Below are 27,381 nucleotides of genomic sequence, written 5' to 3' on the forward strand. Positions count from 1 at the left end.
GCTCGAGAGTTGGTTACACCGGCTCGAGGCTCCCCTTATATCCCACAATGCTAGGCGAGAGTTACCTCAGATCTCGTTTGTAAGCTAACCCCAGCTTATAACAGTAACAGTATAACTGTAAAACAGAATCCACCTCTAACAACAGGAAGAAAGAAGGGTGACCTACATCCTGAACCAAGAAATATGCATAATAGCATATGACTAAGAAAGAGGTGGTAGAAAGAGAGGTCACGATCACAACTCCTCTAGGTCTGTCCAGGCCAGGGGGAAGGAGGGTGGGGCAAGAAGAAGGCGAGAAGAAGACAACTAACATGGAGCGTTATGGTAAGAACATAACTTCTATATGTTAAGTTGTCTATCTCGCCTTCATTCTTGCTGGATGGGACCGTCCCTAGCACCTTGTCCCGGGTGGCCTAACGGAACAGACTCCTGAGAACAGTGGAACCAAAATTAGCTCTATGCCTAGAAGCTAAATCCAACTTATAATGAGAAATAAAAGTGTGAGGAGTAGCCCAAGTAGCCGCTGCACAAATGGTGTCAATAGGCAGTCTGTCTTGGAAGGCTAAAGAAGTAGCCAACGCTCTGGTGGAATGGGCTTTAGGTTTGTTAGGCAATTTTTGTTGTCTAATTTCATATACCAGGGAAATCAAAGATGTTAGCCATCTGGATAATGATACCTTTGAAACTGCAAGTCCCTTTCTGCTTTCCGCATAGGAGACAAACAGCTGATCAGATTTTTTGAATTGTTTCGTCCTATCCAAGTAGTACCTTAATTGACGATGAACATCCAGGCAGTGTAATTTTTGTTCAGACCTATTGGAATACTCTGGGAAAAAGACAGGAGGTCAATGCTTTGGTTTAGATTTGATGTTGAAACCACCTTAGGCAAAAAGGACGGGTTAGTTCGTAAGGATACTCTGTCCTTATGGAACAAAAAGATAAGGAGAGCGACAACTGGGTGCTTGAAGTTCTGAAATTCTTCTAGCTGATGTGATAGCCACCAGAAAGAGAGTTTTCCATGATAATAATTTCAAGGAACAAGAAGCTGCAGGTTCGAAAGGGGAAAGAATCAAAGAAGCAAGAACTAAATTTAGGTCCCAAGGAGAAGGAGGATTTCTTATAGGAGGTCTGAGAAGAAAAACTCCTTTCAAAAAGGCTTTGCAAAGTTTGTGGGACATTAGGGCAGATTCAGAAATACCCACATGGAAGTTAGAAATAGCTGCCAATTGAACCTTAAGAGTAGATGGAGATGAACCTGCATGGAAGAGTTCAGCTAGAAAATCAAGGACTATTTGGATGGAAGCGGTGAAAGGATCTATGTCCTTTCCTTGTGCCCAATATGAGAAGCGTTTCCACTTACTCAAATAAATCTTTCGAGTGGAAGATTTATGGGAAGCTATCAATATATCTCTAACAGAGTGAGATAATTGAGGAAGCCTGGCTACGGTTGGAACTGGAGGAACCAAGCAGTGAGGTTCAGAGAGGGAGGGCGATGAAACTGACCCGACTGGTGGATCAAAAGATCTGGAACTAGGTCCAGATTCCACGGTCGCTCAAAAGAAATCGATGTAGAAAGGGGAACCACACTTGTCGAGGCCAGTAAGGAGCAATGAGGATCAATGAGGCCTTCTGAGCGATAGCTTTCTGTATTACTTGAGAGATCAGTGGGAAAGGAGGAAGCATACAGAAGTCCCGGGGCCAAACTTGGACTAGAGCGTCCCTGCTGGGTTGGCCTGGTAAAGGGAATAGAGTGAAATATTCTCTGCACTTGCTGTTTTGGGGAGTAGCAAAAAGATCGCAGCAAGGCTGACCCCACTTGAGAAAAATTTCTCTCACTACAGAGTCTTTCAGAGACCACTCGTGAGGCATGAGTATAGCTCTGCTCAACTTGTCCGCAATGTGATTGGACTTCCCGGGGATGTGCGTTGCTATCAGAAAACGCTGAGAAGAAATTGCCCATTGCCACAGTCTGAGTGCTTCTCGACACAGGGGGTATGATCTGGTTCCGCCTTGTTTGTTGATGTACCACACTACAGACATATTGTCTGTCTGGATTGCAATCGTTCCCAAGGGAAGAGAGTCTTGAAGGGCTTGCAACGCTAAAAGCACTGCTCTCATCTCCAGAACATTTATGTGCAAGTGGCATTCGTTTGGTTGCCATGTGCCCTGGACTGTCCTGCCCTGATAATGCCCCCCCCACCCGATCAGGGAGGCATCCGTTGTCAGAGTAGCAACCGGAGGAGGTGGAACAAATGGTCTTCCCGACAGGAGCTGGGGGGCAGACATCCACCACATGAGATGGCTTTTGCACGCTTGCGTGATCATAATGGTGTGAGACATTGGAAGTTCCTGGTATGACCATTGAGTGAAAAGCATCCACTGAAGGATCCGCATGTGGTATCTGGCCAATGGAAGGAGAGGTATGGCCGCTGCCATGATTCCCAACACCTTTAGAACTAACCTGGCTTTGACTCTGTTGTTGTTGAGAAGAAGTGACACCAATTTGTGAATGTCTGATATCCTTTGGTTCGTTAGCCTTGCAGACATGTTTATAGTATCTAGATTTGCGCCTATGTAGGTAATAGTACGACAAAGGCGACAAAACAGACTTTTCGCAATTTATTGAAATACCCAGTTTTGACAAACGCGAAAAGTATAATCTCTGGCCATCAGAAGGAGATGCTTGGTGGGAGCTGTGAGAAGCCAGTCGTCCAAATATGGAAACACCTGGAATCCTTGTCGTCTCAGGTGAGAAGCTACCACTGCCATGCATTTGGTAAACACCCGGGGGGCAGTGGTGAGACCAAAGGGCAGGGCCCTGAACTGAAAATGACTGGTTCCCAGCCTGAAGCGGAGGAATCTTCTGGAGCGTCTGTTCATTTTATGTGATAGCACGCATCCCGAAGGTCTATAGAGCACATCCAGTTTCCTTTGCCCAAAAGGGGAAGAATGGATTGCAGCGTGACCATCGAAATCTTGTTTTCTTGACTGATTTGTTCAAGACACTGAGATCCAAAATCGGTCTCCAGTCCCCTGTTTTCTTTGGAACTAAAAAGAACCTTGAGTAGATTCGGATCCTTGTTGGTCTGCTGGCACTGACTGAATTGCTCTTTTGCAAGCAGTTTTGAAATTTCCAAAGCTGCTATATCCCTTTGAGCGGGTGGAACATCTGGAAGGGATTTTTGACTGATTTGGAAAATGAAGAAAGGGGATAGAATAGCCTTCGGAAATGATGGACTGTACCCATTTGTCTTGAGTCAGGGATAGCCAGGCTTCTGGGTACAGTGACAATCTTCCCGACTGCCTCCGAAGATGGGCAGTCGGGCAACACCTCAGGGATGCTGAAAGGGCTTGTCAGGAAAGGCTTCCCGATTGCCCTGGTTCTGCGGACCCCCCCTGCCCCTAGGGCGACGTCTACCATTGTTATTCCCACCTCTGCCTTTGGTAGGAAAACGACTCTGTGTGTCAGGCGAAGTCCCTTGAGATTGTTTACGGAACCACATCTTCCCACCCTTCTGGCCTTTGGGGTAAGGCCTAGAAGGAGTCGAAAAACGGACGGCAGAAAGGGTCTTGCCATCAGTCTCGCACCTAGTCAGGGTCTCTTTCACTTGAGGACCAAAGAGAGATGATCCATCAAAAGGGGAGTTCGTGAAAGACGTCTTGAAAGGGTCCGCAAAATTGCATAGCCGCATCCAGGCGTGCCTACGTAAAGCTACACCTGTCCCTGCGGCTCTGCTCGCTCCATCGGCCGCATAAGAGAGGTGGCGCATGGAGGAGTTGGATATGGAATTAAGGGTAGCCAGCTGCGTGTTCATTTTTTTTTGGAAACCCGCAGCTGTAGGATCCTTTAACATTTCACTCGCTTCCTTGATCAAGTCCCTTTGAAGACGAGTGAAATGGCACAGGTAGTTCAGCGAACGCATGGTAAATGTCGCTGAGGAGAACATCCGCTTCCCGTACCTATCCATGGACCTAGATTCCTTGTTAGGTGGATGGACAGGCACTGAAGGATCAGCCAGTTCCTTCTTTGTGGCAGCAGCTACCACCATAGCATCCACAGAAACTCCTTTTGATAAAAATTGCTTGTCTGATGGAGCTGTGATGAACTTAGAGGGTCTCCTGGGAGTGGGGTCCACTGAATCAGGAGCCGTCCATGCCTTCTTAGCAACCACCTGCATGAGGGGGTCAAGGGGGACACCCAGGAGGTGGAAGGGCGAGCCAAACGCCTCAAGATACACAGATTCGTCCTCCGAAGGGTTGAGGGCTGGCCAATTTCCCCTCTGTTTCAGGATCTCCAGAATGTCTGCAAATGAGACATCTTCAGAAGGGGAACGGGGGGAACCCTCAGAATCATCCAGATCTGTGTCTGACGTGATAGACTCAGGTGAGTCAATGTGTTTCCTCTTGCACTTCCTCTTCCGAGGGGGCTCTTCTGCCAAATCAGGAGAGGCTTCGGAAGAGGATGAAATCCCCACAGGGGGCTCCTGAGGAGCTGGCTCTCTGCGGTCCGGGATGAGGGAGTGAGTCGACTTACCCTGAGGCAGCATAGAGGGAGGGGCGGACGGAGCAGACTGTGGAGTAGAGCCAGGCTCTAACACACTCCGCATGACCTCGAATGCACCCCCGTCAGGCAGAGCCAGAGGTCCCCGCTCCGAGGAGCTAAGAACCCGCCTCGGCACCGACAGTGATGGCTCGAGGTCGATGTCGGAGCCGAACTCACCAGCGCCGAAGCTCCGAGAGGGAGAGGGGGTCGGACAAGGGTCGATGCCACTCACCCCTCGGAGCCGACGAGGAAGTCCGGCGCCGAGATTCCTCCAAAGAAGAAAGCGGAGCGACGACGGGCCGAAGACAATTGTCTCGGCTCCGGTAATCACAGTCTCGGTTCCGACGCGACCCGGCTCGAACTCAAAAGAGTCGAAGGAGGAAGGAGTTGATGGATCGGGGCAGGCACCGACTGATGAGTCGGGCTCTGAAGCATCTGGGCTAGTGCCTCGGACTTAAGTAGTCGACTCACTACCCTCTGAAGGTCATGATCGGACAGCCTCGATGACCTAGAGGAGTGAGACCTTTGGCTCCGTTCAGACAGCAGGGGAGATCCTGGAGCCGAATGAACGGAGCCAAGAGATGGTGACCTAGACCTCTTTCTAGTTGTCGGCTCCGAAGGTCTGGTCGGAGCCGACACGGGTACCTCAATAACCTCGGCTCCGGCCGGAGCCGAGGGAGCCAAAGAAACTGTGGACTGAGACTTATCGGCTCCAGCCGGAGCCGATAAAGGCAAAGGTTGAGCAACCTGAGGTCTCGGCTCAGAAGCCGGAGCCGAAGACCTCGATGCCTTAGAGGGCTTCCCTGTTGAAACTGACAGGGAATCCTCTGGCTTCAATAAGCCTCTCAGAATTAACTTGTTTTTTCTTTCCTGCAGGACCCTGGGGCTGAAGCCATGGCACACAGCACAGGAGTCCTGCAGGTGCAAAGGCCCCAGACAATAGACACAAGAAGTGTGAGCGTCTGTCAGAGACATTTTCTGACAGCACGCATCACACTTCTTGAATCCGGAGACCTTTGCTTCTTTAGACAATTCCCTAACTGACAGGTGTACACAAACACACACGCAAACACACAAGTTATACCCTGTCAGGAAAAATAATAAATTTAGTAGTGATACTAGAATTTAAAGTACAATAAAATTAAAGTAAACTACACAAACACTCCACTAGGGAAGGGAAGGCCTAAGGCCCAAAGGAAGAACCAAAGGTTCTTTGGTAAAGAAACGGGAAATTTAGGGTCGGGGATAAAGTTTTGTGATCTACACTAACTAAGAAGAAATTTAACTTAAAAAGGGGTTAAAAGAGTAACTTTTAGAAGAAAAAGTTAACACTCACCAGGAACCGGTAGAAGCAACCAACCTCGAAGCTGTAGCAGCAAACGAGATCTGAGGTAACTCTCGCCTAGCATTGTGGGATATAAGGGGAGCCTCGAGCCGGTGGAACCAACTCTCGAGCTTTTAGAGTGGCCGAGTCGGAGCCGAGGTCGGCTCCGAACCCATCCAGCAAGAATGAAGGCGAGATAGACAACTTAACATGAAAAGTTCTTCCAAAGAAAGTATCTCTGGACCCTTGGTTTTGTGGGCCTCCTCTGGGTGTTGTCTACCGTTTGAGTTTCCCCCCTCTGCCTTTAGGGGAACTACCTCAGTGTGAGTTTTGAAAAAGATCTTGAGATTTTTTGAACCACATCTTTCCATTACTTCTCTGATTCCTGGAAAAGGATCTCTGAGGAGTGGAAAACTGTATGCCCATGACAAACAGGATCTTTCCTGGATAAGGCATCTCTTACTGTTGGGCCAAACAAAGAAGAGCCGTCAAAGGGAACACTAATGAACGATGACTTAAAAGGCTCTACAAAAATCATGTAAGTGCATCCAGGCATGACTCCTGATAGAAATGCCTGAACCTGCTGCTTGGGATGATTCTTCAGCTACATGAGAGATGAGCCTCATTGAAGAGTTTGAGATGGATTGTAGGGTGGCTAACTGAGAAGAAACTGATGCTTGTACTTCTTCAGATATGGATCCTGACACGGTATCTGAAAGTTCCTTTATCAGATCCCTTTGCAATGTCATAAAATGTGCTAGATAGTTCAAAGATCTTAGTACAAAGGTCAACAAAGCATAAACATGCTTCCCAAACCTATCCATCATTTGAGATTCCTTGTTAGGTGGATGGCTAAAAGAACTTTCCTCAGCTAGTTCTTTTTAGGTGGCTGCCACCATGACTATGGCATCTACCAGTACACCTTTAGTCCAAAATAATTTATCAACTGGAGCTGTAATCATTTTATCTGGTGTCTGGGGAATCAGTTCAATGGTGCTAGGGGCCTTCCATGCCTGCCGAGAGCTCAATTACAGAAGCTTGTCAGTGAGCAGTCACCCAAGGAGGTAGGTGGAAGAGTACCCAAAAGCCATCAGGTACACAGACTCCATGGACAAAGGATTATTGGGCTTCCAGTCACCTCTCTGCTTCAGGATTTCTAAGATGTCTGCAAAGCAGACCATCAGGAGGTGACCTTGGGGAACCTTTGCTCTCATCAAAGTCTGTGTCTTTGGTGATGGATTCCTCAGTGGAGTCCAGATGCTCCCTCTTGCATGTCCTCTTTTTAGGGACCTGCTCAGTGGGATATTCCGGGAGATATTAGAAAAGATGGGGATACCCTGCTGCGAAGCCTGGGTTTTGGAACTCACTGTCCCTGTGGAAGACCAGAGTGAGTAGCTGTAGGCAGAGATGTCAGAAGTAAAGATTATAGACACAAAGGGGTAGGTACTGTCTAAGCTGCTAAAGCAGACATGGCTCTCTCCAAAGCCTCAAAGGCTGATTGCCCCCTAGAGGAATAGGACTCCGGCTCCAAGTGGGCATGCCTCTGGATCAAAGTCCCTCCCTGCCCAGAAGACAATCCCCTTGAAGCTGAAGCTGGGGCCAAGCTGATCAAAGCTGAAGCACTGAGGCATAAAGATGCCTCCAAAAGTCTCAGAGTTGAGGGCTTTACAGCTATGAGACATCACTGGCTCTGAATGAGCTGAAGAACTCAAAGCAAGCATCAGATTTGAGGACAGCGAAGTTCTCAGACATGAAGCAGATGGTACCAGATGGCTCAGATCCAATGACCCTGATGCTTCAAGGGAAGGCAGAGCAGGAGGTAGTGGGTGGGGTACAAGATGTATGGAAGTCCTAACCTGAAGGGGTAGCAGCCGAGGGAACTTTTGACATACCCTATGCCCAGAGTACCTCCTTCACTAGTCTCTCCACATCTTCTTCAGTGAGGCTCCTAGAAAAGCAATTGGACATTGCTGAGGGTGAGTTTGGTTTCTCCAAAAATGGTTAAGGGACTGGAATGGGACTGGAACAATTGAAGGGGAGTACTGAGTTCTCAGAAGGTATTGTGAAGCTGGAAATAATCTTTCTATAGGATTGAAAATTATTGGCTCCGAGAAGTCCTTTTTCTTAAGCTGTGTAGGATCCAAGGAAATAGACGGATGCAAAAGTCTATGTTTTTTGGCTTTCAGATCTGATATCTTAAGACTTTTTTGCAGTCAGATCTGACAGAGAGGTCAGAACCAAAGCAGGCCTTTTTCTTCCTTTGTCTGACATTGTTGAGGTAAAAGATGATGCAGGGCTAGCCTGTCCAGATTTGCACTTTTTTTTTACTTTTCTACAGGAGAAGCTCCAGAAATTGCTTTATCAAAGAAGGAAAGCCATAAACCCTAAGTATTAATTTATTTTTTTTGTTCAACCAAGGCCCTATGGTTGAAAGAGTAAAAAATCACACAGTCCTCCTGAAGATGTACAGGATCGAGACAATAAAGACAATATGTGAACTGCTAAGTGGTGTTTTGCGCCCACATTTGGCACATTTTTTTAAGCCAGCTGGCTTATCTTTATCTTTCTCATTTTCAGCCATCACTAGTGAAAAAGGGAAGAAAAGTCATAATGAAAAAGAACTACAACTATTTTTTTTTGAAAGGACAGTAAGAAAGAAGTGACCAACAATGGTAAAAAGGACTACACAAAAAGTGGAAAAAGGATACTAACAATAGTATCACTGGGTACTTTCATACGAAGAAAAAGAAGGGTGAGCAAAAGGTCAGGAAAAAGGAAAACTCAAGGTAGAAGTTAGATAGTCATTAGATAAGGTTAGATAAATGAACAAAAAGAAAATCTGTTTAAAGAATTCTTAGAGCTTTAAAAAGAACATACAGAAAATTGCACTTAATTGTCTGAGAGCTACTGGTGAACCACATCTTTGTGAAAACGGCAAATGAGATCTGAGGTAACTTGGGAAGGGTGCATTATGGGTAAGGGAGGAGTTTGAGAGCTTTTTGTCTGCCACGGGCTATTGCAAGGGCCGAGTCAGATCCGAGGATTGGATCCGAATCCACAGATTGAGGACAGAATGAAAACTGACAACATCAGATTATAGCATCATTTCTTTCAGAAAACAGAAATTACCCACAACATATGAAAAGATAGCCAAGGGTCTGTTGCTCTCCTATCTATGACACAATAGAAGGTCTTTGTGGGTTCTGGTCAAGCAGCTTTATTTTATACAAACACATAACTATAGAAGATTACTGACTTTAACTTGAGTAACTTGCATCCAGATTTACAACTGCAATCTTGCATTCTCTCTCCCTGGTTGCTCTTTCAAAATGGCACTAGGGATTGCACGTGTCTGGAATTTATACATGCACGTATAGCCTTGACGTGCTTCTTAAACATATAGCACACACATCATATGCACACTGATCTACAGGGTCTGGCCACTTGGATTGAGTTTCTTCTCTTTTAATTATCAGAAGGGAGCTATAGTCATGCAATCCCTTCTACTTAGCACAACTAATAGCCAAAGTTATTTCTTACAGATCAAAAGAGGTTAATGTTCTTCTCTATTCAGCACTGATCAGATCCAGAATATAATGCTCCAATTGGTATGTTTCTCACTTGACCTATTAACAAACTTAGAAACACAATAGTTCCTAACAAAAACATGATCACTGGTCTTAAAAACCTCAGCTACCAGGAGATACTAGAAGCTCTGGTCCTGTTCCCTGTGTTTTATAGACCCTTAGGGAGGATCTGTACTTTTTTTTACTGAGACAATCTGAAATCCAGTGGTCCTTGACCTGCTATATCTCAGTAAATCACACAATTCAGCTAACAAGAGAACCAGATAAACAGAACAAGATGAAGTGAGAGAGCTTCATCACCGAGCATTTCTCCCATCTTTATAATAAACTTACTCTGTAGGTTAAACAATGCAATTTAAAATCCTCCGAGTAAAATCCAAACAACTGGATAGGTGGCTTTCGTTTACCCTCAGTATAACAATATTCTCCCTCCTCAAGAAAGGATGCAAATCTTGAAGGTGGGATCTAGCAAGGTGCATGTGGTCTGTGGACTAAGTGGCTTTGAAATTCCTAAGAAACATATAAAAGCAAAATTCTTCAAAGAGCTAGGAGCTACATTTAAAACAGACATACAGCTACATATGTACAAAACATTTACAACAACAAATATAAATATATGCACCTATGCATGTAAATAAGACAATATATTATAAAATAAATCACTTGTGCTACAATTCAGATTACAAAAATGAACAATTTAGTTGGGGAGGCATTTTTCTTGAACTGAATTCAAACTACTCAAGAAATCTTCAGCTGAAGGCTTTATCATATATCTGACCATCTCTTAGCTCATACTGCATACTTCTCCATGTTCATAAATCCTAGCCTATTGGCATCTCAACTATTTGCTTGTGTATTAGGCGTTAATGGCCCAAGCCTGTGAAATCTGTTAACTAAAATTTAAGTTATGTATTTACCATAATTATGCATCTGTATTGTCCATTTTTATTCTTCCTCAACGAATGGGTTTGGATCCAATTTCTCGGATCTGACTTGGCCACTTTTTTTGCAGTCTATGATCGGTCTCTCGAGCTCCTCCCTTTACCCATAACACCCTGATCACTGCTTTACCTCAGATTAAGTTTGCTACCTCTAAGCTATGCAAGAAAAAGGGTATATAACAATAATACTGACAAACAGAAGTAATAGGGGCTCAAACAGGAACAATGGTTCCTGGCAGACTCCATCAGGTCATTCTCAAGGACAAGGAAGAGGGAAGGTGGGGAAGAGTGGTTAAGAAAGAATGAAAATAGACAACACAGATGCATAGTTATGGTAAGTACATAACTTAAAAATCTGATGTCATTTTCATTCATTCCTCATTGAATGGGACAAAATCCCCAACTACATTAACCTGAGGTGACCCTCATGGAAGGATGTTCTAGAGTACTGCATAGCCAAATGCAGCTCAGATCCTAGAGATGATGTCCAATTTATAATAAGCTACCAAGGTTTGAGCTTCAGACCAAGTGGCAGCTGCACAAATATTAACAGAAGCTCTGAACCAAAAAACAGATGATGTAGCCATTGCCCTAGTTGAATGCGCTTTCGGCTGTCTCAGCAAAGTCAAACATTTTAAGGAGTACACATGAGAAATACAATCAGTTACCCATTTGGCTACTGTAGTTTTTGAGTCAGGCCTATCCAACTTGTTTTTTAAAAGGAAATGAATAATTGATCAATCTCAGTAGTAGCATTAAAATCTGAACCCGTGACTAGCACATGCTCTAGAACCTGCTGGAAAGCACTAGGAAGCCTTAAACTGATACAAGCACTCAACTCTCCTTGTTAATAAGGAGACATTACTTGTACTACACAAAGTACCTTGCAAAGGTAAGGGAAAACAGCTCTTGTACTTTACAAAAAAAACACCTAAACAGGCATGTCCAAGGGTCAGCTTCCAGTGATTTCTCCTGTCCACCTGGTGAATCTGGGCATACTGGGGCAATGCAGCAACTGCCTCATTTACACCGGCAACCCTCTCCTCCTACCACCCAACACCACAACCTGCGAGAGATGCACTTACATAGCCAAACTGGAAGCAAAGCTCTCTCAAGCCAAGATTGTGCTAGAGGGTCAAGAGGAGAAGGTTAACACCTGCACTACACATCAAGCAACACAGCCCTTCAAAACCCATACCATCAACACCCACACATAGCAACACTAAACCCAAATATGCGGAGGCCCTTAACATTAACCTGCCCATGCAACAAGGACCTCCAAAGTTGAAATGCAAACACCAGTCACAACCAAAGTGACACATAGCTCAAAACACCAGTGTGCCACCCAACAGCCCCTAAGGCAAGAAAATGTACCAAACACTTAAGTCATAGGCGACTCTATAGTCAGGCATACTGATGTCCCACTCACCGAGCTGGACAAGGGGAAAATTACAGTCAGCTGCCTGTTGGGTGCCAGGATCTGCCACATATTGCATGCACTCAAGTCATTCCACAACAAGTACAAATATGACTCTGTCATTATCCATGTTGGAGTGAATGACTTGAGACGTACCTCCCTGGACTAAATGAAGAGAGACCTGGAAGAGCACTCGGATCATGAGGCCCAGGCAGGTATGACCCTAGACCATACCTCTCAACCTGGAAACATCAAAAATCTGGACAAGGCCCATGAAAAATAGGTACAAATCTGTACGCTGATTAACATGAAATATGCATATATAATTAACCCCGCCCACTCCAATGGAATTGTGAGATGCCAACTTTCAAATGCAAACTGAAGAACAGACAACCAAAATATGGCACCAGAGTCCCCCTGCAGCCATTCCAATATCCCATTACATGGCTATTTCACCCAATTTACCATAAACACTGTGCATACTGCTTTACTTCTACAATGAAATCCATTGTGAATCTCATAAAAAATGTACACGCAAAGAGCATGCATAACTCATTAAGTAATAAAAGTTACACTATTCAAGAGAATTAGTACAAAAATTATGTCAAAACATTATCCCTCTTTGCTGGCTTTACCTCCTTAAAGTTTATCACTTTGAATTATTATGACACCATATGTTAAAGAAGCCTTATGAAGCAGAGCTGTTTTTATCACTGACACAATTCAGTGTTTGTAATTACCCAAGCAGACAGCTGAGAAATCTTTAAAATAGATATGAATTTAAGGTCATATTCCTTGTATAATCACACATTTATGAACGTTTGCAGTTTTATAGTTCATATTTCATGGCAACTAGCTTCAAATATTTATTAATAGGTTGGTGTTAAATTCATGACATACACTCTATACCCTTCTGTAGGTTTACACTGCGCCACCCATCCCTCAGAGCATTTCAGAGCCAAAACATTATTTTTATAAGGTAATAACTTCTACTGGTCATCTTAAAGTTTTCCCCTTTAATAGAGATGATGATATTAATTGCTCAAAATTATACAGAATTGCTCTACAAAATTTCTCTTTCTCAGAAATACACAACCCATAAAGTGAAATAACAGGGTTAGCAACTTATCCCCATGTGGGAGGTTCAGATACCAATTTATTTTACTTTTTCTGAAATCACTGCAACTTACAAAACGATTATTAATTAAAAAATGAGTAAACATTACTTGTTTTCTACAGGATAACGCAGTCAAACCAGTGTCTACTGTATAATAACTTAAACTTCCTTGAAAGAAGGCAAGCATTCCAACAAATTAACTTCTGAATGTCCTGAATGCCCACTTTTTTATTTTTAAGTCTTTAATAATACATTATACAATAAAGTCAAGCATCACTAATTCTCTGAAAACACCCAGTTTATTAAAACAAGCAAAAAAAAAAAAAACAAAACCTGGTGTCCATAACATTACAGTGACTGCAAATTATCCCAATTAACCACTAGAATAACAGGTGAAAAGGCTACACACACACATGTACACACACACACACACACACACACACACACACACACACACACACACACACACACACACACTCTCCTACCCTGAGTAGTAGTGCTCGGCCTCTTCTGTTTCCGGACTTGCCGCCATAAATCCCGGTTCTCGCATTCCCGGCTCGCTATATCCCCGGCCCCTTTGCTGCTGCTGCTGCCATTAAATCCGTGGGCTCGCATCGCTGGCCCCTTTGCTGCTGCCATGAAATCCATAGGCTCGCATTCCCGCCGTTAAAACCGCCAGCCGGAAATGATGATGCGAGCTCCGTGAGCTCAATTCCGACTGGCTGGTAGCCTGACGGTGCTGACGTCATCGCGCACGTGATGACGTCAGCTCCGACAGCGCGAAATTCTAAAAAAAGAAAAATCGGAAATGAAGGGGTGCCAATCGGGAATCGTGGCACCTCTTCATTTGGACCCCAAAACTCGGTAAAAAATGAGTAATTCGGAACGGTTGGGAGGTCTGCCCTAGCCCTGAATAGCATCCTGCCTTCACCCAGAATGATGCCACAGTACAAGGACAAAATAATTGACTTCAACAACTGGCTAAGCTTCTGGTGTCGTTCAAAGGGGATTCAGTATCTGTCTGCCTGGGACGACATGATCGACAAACCACAATGCTTTACCAGAGATGGTCTGCACCTGTCACCCTGGGATTCAGGTTACTGGCTAAAGCTCTTGCCACTCCTATAGTGCCTTTTTTAGGCAAGGTTCAAAGGACAAAACCACCACCACCGTAACAGATACAAGCATGCAAAATCTGTAGGTAATGCTACTCAATGCTAGAAGTCTAAACCTCAAAATGCACTCTCTCGAGGCACTTCTAAAAATGAAGAACATTGATATCTGTGCAGTAACTGAGACCTGGTTTAAGGCTCCAGAGAGCACCCTTGCAATACCAGGCTACATCTCTTATCACACTTTTCGGCCACCAAACCAAGACCGAAACACTAAAGGTGGAGGAGTGTCCATATTCACCAAGGATATTCACACCTCCAAGCTAGTTGCCCCATCACAATGCATCTGAAATTCTCCAGGTACAACTAACTAGGTAAGACTACAATCCAAATCGTGGCCTGCTACAGATCCCCCACCATGCCCCAAGACTCTCACTACACCTTTTTAAACATACTGGAAAATATTAAGATACAACCAAACACCCTAATACTGGGTGATTTCAACTACCCTGCCATTAACTGGGAAAACTACAGGGGTACCAACACCTTTTCCCAACGGTTCTTGGAATTCATAAATTCCAATGCCCTGGATCAACTAACCCATCATCCCACCAGGGGCTCCAATATCCTAGACCTGGTCATCACCAACATGGGAGATAGATGCTCCACACCAGTGGTCACCCCCTCATTGGTCAGGTCTAACCATAAGCTAATCACCCTTAACATCCACATCCCACCCTCACCCCCCAGTAAGGAAACCTCTGTAAAAAAAACTTCTCCAAAGCCAACTTCATACTACTGAAGTCAGAGGTGACAAACGTCATGACACCCATGCAGACGGGAGCTGAAAGTTCGACTGCTCAATTCTACACTAAGGCACTGTATGAGCACATCCACTTGTGCATGAATTGTGCCATCCCAAATAGAACCAAGATGTTCTCCTCCAAAAAAAAGGAAGCCAATCTGGTGGTCCCCTGCTATAAACAAACTATACAACAGAAGGAAGAAACTGTTGCAGAAAAGAGGAAAATCCCAGGATGCAAAAAACTCCCTTACCAGCATCAGTAAGAAGCTGAGATCCCTCATAAAATCCTCCAAAGCAAGTTACGAAAATAAAATTGCTAAAGATTCCAAAGACAACCACAAGGCATTCTATAGTTATGTCAAGAATCTAAATGGCAATGCTCAGATCTGCTCTGAGCTACAACAGAATGGCATTAAATACACTGATCCCAAGGATATTGCCAATATCCTGGCAGACTGATTTAGTGCCAACTTCACCCCCCTCTCACCCCCTGAAGGACCCATCTCAACACCAAAAGATTGCCAAATTCTGGTAATCACTGCCACACAGGTAGAAACTGCACTCTCCAAAGCTAAGAATACAGCATCCATGGGACCAGATGACATCCCAGGCTGTGCGCTACATGAACTACAAAATGAACTGGCACTTCACATAAGTGTCATGTTTAATCATAGCCTCACCTCAGGCTTTGTGCCTACTGAGTGGCACACAGCTACAGTTATCCCACTCCACAAAGGGGGATCCACCTTGGATCCTGGGAACTACCGTCCCATCAGTCTGACGAGCCCGATCTGCAAGGACATGGAACGCATTATCATGGAATTTCTAAACAAACACATTGGCAACCTTTAAACTCTGGACCCCACCCAGTTTGGGTTCGTGAAGGGCCAATCTTATCTCCTGAACCTGATTGACTTCTTTGAATCAGTCTCCAGAGCTGTGGAACAGGGTATGGAGGTCCACACAGCCAATCTGGACCTCGCCAAGGCCTTTGACACCATCCTCCACTCTGGAATTATAGACAAACTTACTAAGCTGGGCATAAATCCCTACGTCACTCGATGTGTTGCCAACTGGCTTACTGACAGAACCTATACTGTAAAAGTAGCCAACTCCAAATCCAGCTCCAGACAGGTGATAAGTGGAGTACCTCAGGGTTCAGTCCTGGGACCACTCTTGTTTAGCATCTACTTCTCTGAAGTACAGACCAACACTAAGGGACTCAGGCTAACAAAGTTTGCAGATGACTGCAAACTGGGAGCCATTACTGAATCCCCAAATGATGTGGATATTCTACAAAATGGCCTTATAGAAACAGATGCTTGGTGCCAGAGCCATGGGCTCAAGCTTAATGCCAAGAAATGTATAGTTATCCCCTTTGGGAAAAACTATGTACCCATGAATTACCACATAGGTGGCAGTACACTAAACACCTAAAGTGTGATGAGAGACTTAGGGACACAGGTGGACAGTGGTCTCACCTTCGATAACCACATCGCCACAACAGTCAGGAAATCCTTCTATGTGGCACACCTCATCACTAAGGGCTTTTCATCCAGAAAAAAGGAGGTCATTGTCCCACTGTACTCATCCCTCATTAGACCCATTATAGAATACAATGACCCGTTTGGTATGTACCTCTCAAGACATCTGCAACAACTGGAAAGGCCGCAGAAATACCTCACTACAAGAATCACAGGCCTAAAGCAGATGCCTTATGCTGACTGTCTAAAAAAAACTCCAGCTATACTCTGTCGCATATCGTCTACTCAGAGGCAATCTCTGCTTAACGTACAAGGCCATGTCAAACCCAGAGCTGTTGGAAATGCTACACTTAAAGAAATCCCAATCCCTCAGAGCCACATGCTCCAGGGATCTAAACCTTGTCATCACAATGAACTAAACATACTGGAGGGATAGGTTCCTGACCAAGAGACTCCACAGACTCTGGAATAGACTGCCCATATATGTCAAGCAGAACGCCTCTTTGGCCCTCTTCAAAAGGAACCTTACCAATAGGAAATTCACCCCGGGGATCACATCAGTCACACTGCTAGACAGGGGTCCAGGGAAGTAAATATTGTGGGAAGAAATAGCCAGGGAATTGTTATGGCTAGGCTTGTTTAGGCCCTAGAGTCGATAGCCTAGTACCAACCTATGAAAACACTAATACATCTTGTATACTACTGGCAACAACAGAAAACTTCTGTTTTTGCGCGGCAAACTAGATCTGAGGTCATGTAGGGAGAGCAGGGCATTATGGGGGAGGGGAGGAGCTAGGAGCTCAGATCCATAGCTGGATAAACCATGCCGGTTCGGATCCGATATCGGATCCATACCCACAGGTTGCTGACAAATGAATTCTCCTACTTCAGATCTTCTGTTTGTGGGGAATATTTTAGTTGTTTTCAGACTCAAGACATTTGGTCAATGCAATGCAACAAGACAGGCTCACCACAGCAGTACTGACTTCTGCTGAAAAAGTTCCAGTGACTTACAGAGGAAATACTGATTAACCAGTACCAGGCTAGAAAGTATTGGTGTTCCACTGTTTCCCTTGTACTAAAAGGCCAAGATGCTACACAAGCAGAGGAACTATCTCTCTCCTCACAGAAACATGAACTCGATTCAACCTCAGCAAACTCTGTATTCTTACACAATACTGAAATAAGATATGGTAGGGACTTTCCAAGAATCTAATCACAGTGAGTTAAGAATGTATATCAATAAAAAATGACCAGTACATATTTACAAGAACTTTCTGTCTGAAAAGCATGTAATTTAACGTTGGTAAGGCACAACACTCGTACTTTACATATGATGCAGCAATATCAGTCAGCTACCTTTATAACACTGTAGGAATATCCACACTTGCTTCTCGGCTTTACTACTATGCCTTTTCTACTGTCTGATTTTTAACCGAAACCTGTCCCCTGAAACAGTATGTTTGCTTGGCAAACAAAAGATGCAAAAGAAAACAATTAAACAGTACAAAACAAACATACAAAGGCATGTAATAGTGATAATCTTCACTAGCTATCCTTCTGACTTGCACTGAAATCCTTTTGCACAGGGTGGCCTATGGAACTTAGAATGATCTCAAATAACTATGGATATGCTGCCATGGCAACACCTCCCTCCACTCTGCGTCTCACCAAGTGCTTACAGCAAGCTTTTAAAAGAGAGCATAATACAAGTAAAATACACTGACCTTTATTCCACTGCTTGAAAGGAATGTATGAAAAGGATACTTGTGATCAAAGCTGTACCACAACCTGAATAGCCAAGCACTTTCTTGCTTTGTCCTGCTTCTGCCTTCAGAACTGGACACGTCCTTGAAAAAGAAAACGAGAAACATAAGAGTTAAAAGTGTTGTGCATTATTATACATCAAGCATAAACAACAGCAGTGTGACAGTTAAACAGTGGTTATTTTAAACAAAATTCCAAAGAGAAAGTAAAGCTGATTATGAATGGAATTTCTCCAAAGTCATGCAGGGATTTGTCTGGTCATTTGATCTGCTCAGCTTTAAATGCAGCAACTCAAGTCGTATTTGACATCAGGCTGCCAAGTATCATTCATACATGCTATGGTTTTAAGACTGAACCAAGTTTTCAGATGTGCCCTTCATTTTTTGCCTCAATGTCTCACCCAAGAAATATGCTCTCATACTAATCAGCTTTTATGAGAAGCTGCATTTGTTTCACTCATCCAAGACTCCAGCACAATGCTTTATTTTCCTTTTCATTCCTAGTACATAAATAAGCAAAATGTGTGTTCAGGTTTCTAGATGTTTCCTACAAATAAAACCAAATTCATACCAACACAATTACCATGTAGTAAACCACACAATATCAAAGGCATACTACTTGTGTGTTTGTATGTAATTTGTTCATAGAAACTAGAAAATTACAGTTATATTTTACAGTTTCCTGTGTAATGGTTTTACTGGCCATCCACTATTTTTACTTATTTTTTAAACACCTTTAATAAACATGGCACTTCTAAAAAGTGACATAGGTATATATACAGTAACAGAAAAGAAAAACAAACCCCAATATTATTTCCTTTATTTTCATGCAATATACATATGTTTTCTTTTTAACAATCACCATGCAAGTCCGTATTGGAACCACACTGTCAAAGATGGCATTTTTTTACAATACTGGTTACTCTGTAGCGGTCTGTGGTACACTTCCTAAGTAAAAATGTTGACAGTTTTCTACATGTGATACCCCTCCCTTCTCACTTCTGGGCAAGAATTCAGGGTACATGGATAAATTCCTTCCACAATAAGTAGATTTGAAAGTGGATGAACTGTCTCTCTAGGAGTGAAATTCCTATATTACACAGGTGTATTAAAGCTCAGAGTAACAACACATTTTATTCCTCTTACATTCTAAGAGCAGAATGTTAACAGGTAAGAAGCTTAACTACAGATAAATGATTTATTTGTCCAATAATCTAAAAGAAAGGAACTAAACAACCTTCTTAATTATGGTTTTAATTACAGATATAATTCCTTAAAAAGAACATAGGTCGATCTAAAAAGTTACATAAATCTAGATGAATTTGTAAAATGTCCATCTGTTGAATGATGTCATATGTATTATAATTATTAATCAACGGTTAGTTTTTCTGTTTACAGTAGACTCCCTCTTATCCGGTCTCACTGGGACCGGACCTTAGGCTGGATAAACAAATGGCTGGTTAATTAGAAAATGCATACAAAATAGCATTTATAGGTTATAAATAACAGGATTTGTGTTAGTATGCATTTTTCTAATGAATATGAAGTCTAAAACTCAACTATCTGTCATTATTTAGCCCAGAGGAGGTGGAAATGTTCTACTTCCCTGTTGTCTTTTGCTAGGGCTATGGCAGAAATTTGATGGCTGGTTAAAGAGGAGGACGGATAAGAGAGAGTCTACTGTACTTCTGAGACCATGTACCTGATTATTTCAATTTGATGAATCATTTGGTATACTGCCATGACAATCTGTCTTTGTTTTTAATAAGTGTCACAGCTTTAAAATCCTGGCAATAGCTGTGTTATTACTTTCACCCTCATTTGGGCTTTCTCATTCAGCATTTCACAAGTTCCAGAAATTCACTTTATTTCTGTCTACAGACATACAGGGTCACTTCTAACAGGTACAGAGAAAAGAAAAGCAACTATATCTCCATAGCATGGCATTCTGGGAATTACTGCATTTCTTAAAAGAAGTAATTAAGAGATATACTCCACTAATCAATATATCACACTGATGTTCAAAGAGGGCTCTCTGGATAACAGCTGGGAACACCTCCTTGCTTATTTTAATCAGCTCTGAGCACATTTGACTTATTTTTTCCCTGTAGATTACTGCAGTCATGTCTTGTACCAGAGCTGGAGCTTGAACTGCTTTTTGCTGAACAGCTGCAGGATTCTTCCCGGCCAGTGTTTTCTCCTCACCTTTTGTGACAGTAGAGTGTTTGTGGAAAATGATTACTCACTGTATACCAGGCAGAACACGAATAAACTTATTCCAGCAATCAGGGAATGTCAAGAAGCAGGTGTGAGATTCAAGCTGCTGTGACCGGCTATTTGCAGAATATGTTTTCCTGGAGGATCAAAATCATTTGTTGATGCAGAAAATGCTAGGAAGAAATGCAAAAGTTTGTCCAAAAAAAAGTGAGTTATCAAACACAAGGAAATTCTGATTCTTACTCTTCTAACAAAGTCCATACACAGACTATGTCAGTGAAACCTTTTCTAATGTTCCAAAGGAAAATGTTTGATAGAAAAACGCACAAGACTTGAATAGAAGAACCAGGAGTACATTAGAAATGAATCAGCGATTGGATCTTGGAGATGGAGATTAAAAGGAAGAAAAACAGCAACTTGGAATTTGATGAATAAATGTGTCATTACAAAGCATTAATTACATTTGTGAAGTATGACAGAACAAAAAAATCTGGAAATATTGGACTTTTTTTGACTTTGTTAAACTTGTAGGGGACTCCAAAGCATAAGCCCTACTCCATATCATTAACGTTTGGAAGAAGATATAGGAGAAGGGAAGAAAAGAGTTAACTGCATGTAAACAATTTTTTTTCTCAACAGCATTTTTATAATACATGGCATATACTACATACTATAAAGTAAAGCTTTTAAGTTAATTTTGTGTGGAATAGGGATACTAAAGTAAACAGGTGCCCCTATTGTATTCCTTCTTCTTGCTTTCTTTCTTGTTCAGTTTTAATGTAGGCATTGTAATATAAAAATAGAAGAAAGCCTGGACAAAAGAGCATAATATAAGTACACTTGATGTGCCTTTTCTTGTTTTTCCATGAGGAAATGACTGGATTGGGTCCCTTTTCTGGATTTAAAGGCAAATGTTGAGGGAAGCAAATAAATGAAAGAGCACTCAATGCAATAAATACCGAACAGTGTTTCCCTCTAGCGCAAAACTAGGATTTTGGATGCAGACAGTGCAATATGTGTAGTGGAACACAGCTGTGTCTGGTTCTTGTGTTTCTATGGATACACTCTAAGAAGGGGCAATAAAAGCAAAATAATGCTTTATTTCAATGGATATGAAATAATGTCTTCTGAAATCATTCAAGTTATTTTCTTCATTTGGGAGAGGAATAAAGAAGACAAAAACAGACAGCACTTAGTGGAAGTAGAAGCACAGGCTGCATCATGCATCCTAACATGGATAACCTTTACTATAGGTTAATTCAAGTGTGTGTGGCTGTCAGTCTGGGACAACCGCTCCTATTAGCAATGTTAAACATTATTTGAAGTTGTACAGTTTTGTGTGTTAGTATTAAGTTAATAGGTTTGGAGGGTGTTATGGAGGTGTTTTTTTTTTTTGAAGGGGGACATACAAATAAAAAGTTTTGTAGGATTTGACATATGTTTAAATGGATTGTCAAGAAACAGCTATATGAAAAATCAACCTGCCAAACATTAGTGCATGCATGCAACACAAAAGCTGAAACTAGACATTAAAAAACTGTTATAACAGGGGGAATAACTTCTTATCATAGTTGCACTTTCCATGTTATCTTTAAATGTGAAGAATCTCAAAGACACATACAAAAAAGAAATAGTAGTGAACTATATTAAAAAATGCACAGTGCAAATAGCTGTGCTACAGGAGACAAGTTTAGAAAGAACAGACCATGCGAATTTGATAAGGAAAGGATAGCAGGATATCTGGGACAAAGAAAAAAAGGGAGTACTTACAGTAATTGCAAGAGGAGCTCCAACAGTATTGGAAGAGGAAAAAAGATAATAATGGCAATTTTATAGTAATAAGGGCTACTGGCAAGGGAAGAGATTACACTGGCATGCATTTATATTCCACTTAAAACTGTTACAATGGAGCTCAAGAAAAATTGAGAGAAAATAATCAGCTTTCAGCAGGAAATATTACTTATCAGTGAGGACCTGAATTTGATTTACAACAGTGAAGATGTGTTTGGGGGGCCTAGAAGGGAAAATATAACAAAAGAGGGTAGCTTTTAGAAGAAATTTATGAAAATATTTAGCATGGAAGATGCAACTTCAGTACTAGGAGCTAGGAGTGAATTTACATATTATTCATCAAGACAGAAAAACTGGGCTACGATATACAGACTTTACACTTCAAAAGAACATGTGCATTTAATTGAAAGTTTTGATGCTTATCCAATAACTATATCAGATCACGCACCAATAATAACTAAAATAAAAATGCAGGGCAATTAAAATGAGACCTTGACCCTTCCACACCTGTTAAAAAGAGTGGAATTTAAGGAATGAATAGTGGAAATTATTTGGGAGTTATTAAAAAAAAATGAAAATTTCTTCTGAAAATACAGCTAGGGAGCGGGATAAAATTACAGTGGGGTTTACAAGTGGGGTGGAAATAAAATAAAAAGATATGGTTAAGAAGTAACAAAACGTATTTAGAAGTAATAAAAAAAAGTCATGTACTCACCATAACATTCCATCTGTGTTATCCCTTTTCATTCTTCCTCAACAATTGGGTTTAGATCTGACCCTCTCATCTGACTCAGGCATTATGTTCATCTCACTGCCACTAACAAGCTCTTGAGCTCCTCCTTTACCCACAATGCTCTATCCTCTAACATACTTCAAATCTTGTTTTCTGGCTTATAGAATAAAAGGAAATATAAGCATCACGTTAAAACAGATTAGGGCAAAGAAAGTACAGTTTTGTACCTACCATAAATGTAGATGTTCGAAGATCCACATTGCTGCAGTCCTAACACTTGGGTAGTCCGCTGTCCCTCGGTCGGCCCGAATATCAGAGTATAAGGCTGACGTCGGTCAGGGCGCATTTGACTGACATCAGAACGTCAGGGTACAAATGCGCATGACCGACGTCATATCCTCAGTCTTTTCTTGCCCCAGATGTCAGAAGACCCTAAAGAAAACGGTCCAAACCCATAGGCAACAGCTAAACAAACAACCAGCCTAACACCAAGAATATGTACAATATATACAATAAACACAATATACCTCAGATGGATAACCCAACACACACAACCACCTCAAACTACAGAGGGGAAGGAGGGAGGGTAAATTGGACTGCAGCAATGTGGATCTTCGAACATCTACATTTATGGTAGGTACAAAACTGTACTATGTTCTTCATCTCACATTGCTGCAGTCCTAACACTTGGGTAGAATCCCAAAGCAGAGGTAAGGGAGGATGGCTAAACTATAATGAAGCAGGAGCTGCCAGAATGCCCTGCAACGCAGCAGTAGCAAACCCAGCCCTGGATTTAGAGTACAATGGAAGGTGGTAATGCCTAGAGAAGGTATGCACTGAACTCCAAGTGGCAGCCTTCAAAATATCCTTAGTTGCCACCCCCCTCAAAAAAGCTGTTGAAGTGGCAGTAGCCCTAGTGGAATGAGGCCTGATCCCAGCTGGAATCTCCTTGCCATGATGGGAATAACAGAAAGCAATGCAAAATCCAATCCACTTAGAAATAGTTTGTTTTGACACGGGCTTGCCCTGAGAGCACAAAGCAAAAGAAACTAATAACTGCTGAGATTGTCTGAACCCTTTAGTTCTGTCCAAATAATATCGCAACTGCCTGTGTACATCTAAAGTGTGCAAAATCTTTTCCCCTTTATTTTGGGGATTTGCATAAAAAGTAGGCAAATGAATAGTTTGGTTTAAAGCCACACTAGAAACCACTTTAGGCATAAAGGAAGGATTAGTACGTAAAGATACCCTGTCCTTATGAAAAATTAAGAAAGGCTTAACTGCCATAAGGGCCTGCAATTCAGAAACCCTTCTTGCAGAGGTAATGGCCAACAAAAAAGCAGTCTTCCATGACAAATATTTCAACTCAGCAGTCGCTGCAGGTTCAAAAGGTTGTAGAGTGAGTTTCTCCAACACAAAATTGAGATCCCAAGCAGGAGTAGGAGCTCTTCGTGGGGTCTTAAATTCTTTGCCCCTCTAAGAAATTGCTTGAACAAAGGATGAGAAAACAATGGTGGGTCACAGTCATAGTGAGCTGAAATTGCTGCAGCATGAATCTTAATAGAAGAGAAGGACAAACCTTTGTCCAATAACTCAGTAAGATATTGAAGAGCCACACTTAAATCAGGCTCAGAAACATCCAAATCCTTAGCTGCACTCCAAAACAAAAATCTCTTCCATTTATCTGCGTACACTTTCCTTGTACTAGGCCTTCTAGCTTCCAAAATCACATTCAAAACTTGTTGTGGAAGTTGAGACCCTCTATGGTTTAAAACAGAATATGCCATGCTGTTAGGTGAAGAGAGTGAAGTTTGACATTGAGCAAATGGCTGTCCTCCTGGGACAACAGATGTGGAATCAAAGGCAAAGGCCATGGAGGCTTCCGTACTAGACTTCTCAGTAGTGGGTACCAGTGCTGTCGAGGCCAATCTGGAGCTATCAAAATCATCCTTGGCTTGTCCTGTCTGACCTTCAGAAGTACCTTTGAGAGGAGAGGCAGAGGTGGAAAGGCATACACATGAAGATTTGTCCAACTGAAAGAAAGAGCATCCACTTTCCAAGCTGTGGGATGATACCTTTGTGCAAAACTTTGGCAGCTGGTGGTTTAGTGGAGAAGCGAACAGATCTATGTCTGGAGTTCCCAGGACACTGTCAATTTCTGAAATACATGAAGATCCAGTTTCCACTCGTGGGGATCCATGATTTGTCTGCTTAACACATCTGCTAAGGAGTTCTGTGCTCCTGGCAGAAACCTTGCCTGAAGATTGAGCTGTAAACTGAGAGCAGTCTCCCACAAAATCATTGCTTGCCTGCATAGAGGATAAGAATCGTTCCCCCTTGCTTGTTGATGTACCACATGACAGTTGTGTTGTCTGTTAGAATCAACACCTGCCCTGGAAGAAGTAATTCCTTGAAAGCCATTAATGCAAACTGGACTGCTAACATCTCCTTCATGTTGATATGCAGATGTTGTAGTCTGGCAGGCCACTTGTCTTGTATCCACTTTCCATTCAGATGAGCTCCCCAAGCTTTGTCTGAGGCATCTGTCGTTAAAATCTGACTCGCCTCTGGCGGGTCACAGAGAGTCCCTTGTTTAGGTGACATTCCTGAGCCCACCACAAAATTCCTTTTGAATGCAAGGTATTATTTGAATGACAGTGTCCAGATCCTGGCAGTGCTGTGTCCATACATTTTTGAGATACCATTGTAGCTTCCTCATATGCAGTTTGGCATTGGGAAGCACCAGAATACAAGATGCCATGAACCCTAAGGCTTGAAGGACTGTCCTTGCAGTCAGCCCGGACTGATGAGATAGTTGATGGAAGTAAAGGGAAAGACTCTTTTGTTTGTCCGGGGTTAAAAGGCCATCTGGGATGCTGTATTCAGTCTCACACCCAGAAAGCACATGTCCTGAGAGGGTACTCGACTGGACTTTATTTCGTTCACAGAATACCCTAGGCATCTTAGCACTGCTATCACATATTCCAAATGATGAAGAAGCTCTTCTCTTTCTTGAGCCAGAATCAGGCAGTCGTCCAAATAAGGATAGATTTGTATTCCTTTTAGCCTGAAGAAAGCCATCACTGGAGCCAGAACTTTCGTGAACACTCTGGGCGCAGTAGATAAGCCAAAGGGCAATGCAGAGAACTGATAGTGAGAAGTCCCAGCTCGAAAACGCAGATACTTCCTGCAACTTAGTCTGATAGGAACATGAAGGTAAGCCTCCTTGAGATCCAAAGTTACCATCCAATGATCTTTGCCCAGCAGAGGTAAAAGCTGCTGCAACGTCAGCATTTTGAACTTGGGAATGTCCAGATAAGTGTTGAGGATAGATAAATCCAAAATTGGTCTCCACGTGTTCCCCTTCTTTGGTACTAGGAACAGGCGAGAATAAAATCCTAGGCCCCTTTCTGGCATAGGAACCAGCTGTATGGCCCCTATTTGGAGTAACAGTGAAATTTGCTTGTGAGCCTCCATTCTTTGTGGAGGAGGAATGTCTGGCATGCCTTTGAAAGGAGGCAAGGTATGGAAATAAAACCTGTAACCGTGATGTATGATATCCAGTACCCATTTGTCTTGGGTAATCAAACTCCAATTTTCTTTGAAAAGTGCCAGCCTTCCTCCCAAAGGTGCTGCCAGGCGAGAAGGTTCTGGCAGCTGAAAAGGTAGGTCATTGGGTCTGATTACGAAAGGACTGACCCCTGCCCTCACTCGAAGACTGTGCAGGAGAACTCCCTGTTCTAGGCCTGAAAGAGCCCTGACCTCTGCCCCTGCCACGTCTAGAGCTACCCCTAGACTGGGAATCATAAGAAGGATACGTCCACCCCTTAGTAGGCCAATTTCTACTAAACTTTGGAGGCTGAACCTGCAAAAAATCTTTAACAGTCTGCATAGACTTAGCCTTGTCTTCCATTTTCTTTAAAACTGCCTCAACAGGAGAACCAAACAAGACATCAGATTACAAAGGGGCATCCAAAATCCTAGTTTTAACATGGTCAGATAAATTTTGATCCCTCAGCCAGGCATGCCTGCAAAGAACTGACCCAGTGGCAGCCACCCTAGAGGAGGCCTGTACAGCATCAAAACCACATTGCAAAGAATGCTTACCCACCTGTTCAGACACATGCACTAAATCCTGTAACTCTTTACAATCAATACCTTCCGCCAGAGCATCAACCTTAGATTTCAACTGTGAAAGCAGATAATTTTGATATTTTAACATATGAAACTGGCAATTCAAAGCTCTCATGGCTAGGTGGAAGAAGTATAAACTTTCTTTCCCCATCTATCCAAGGCCCTGGCCTCTTTATCTGCAGGAACCGGATTCTTGACAACAGAAGCCTTAACACCCTTGGGCCCCTGGCTAACAGTCTCTGGGTCTGCCCTAGGACTCTTAAAAGATACTTATGAGCTTCAGGCACCCTGTAATACCTATCTGGTTTAACAGGAGCAGGAGGCAAGGAATCAGGATTAAGAGAAGCCTCTGCAAACACATCTTCCACCACAGTCAAAACAGGAGGTATAGCCAAAGGCCTATGCTGGGG

The 27,381-nt window shown here is 42.7% G+C and overlaps 1 protein-coding gene across 3 annotated transcripts in view; it reads right to left on the bottom strand.

The window, feature by feature from the left end:
• The window catches only part of SLC9A7 (solute carrier family 9 member A7), a 3,436,621-nt gene that overhangs the window by 403,668 nt on the left and 3,005,572 nt on the right, over window positions 1–27,381 (bottom strand). For 2 of the 3 annotated variants that reach the window (XM_044072072.1, XM_044072071.1), the window contains one exon: window positions 18,098–18,180. In XM_044072072.1, coding sequence (XP_043928007.1) covers window positions 18,098–18,180 — 83 coding nt within the window. Of the gene's footprint in view, window positions 1–18,057; window positions 18,181–27,381 lie in introns of all 3 variants that reach the window. The other variant, XM_044072073.1, reaches the window with a different exon arrangement.

This window comes from Protopterus annectens, chromosome 5.part0 (genome assembly GCF_019279795.1).
Source record: "Protopterus annectens isolate FY-2018-M chromosome 5.part0, PAN1.0, whole genome shotgun sequence".
Taxonomy (NCBI): domain Eukaryota; kingdom Metazoa; phylum Chordata; order Ceratodontiformes; family Protopteridae; genus Protopterus; species Protopterus annectens.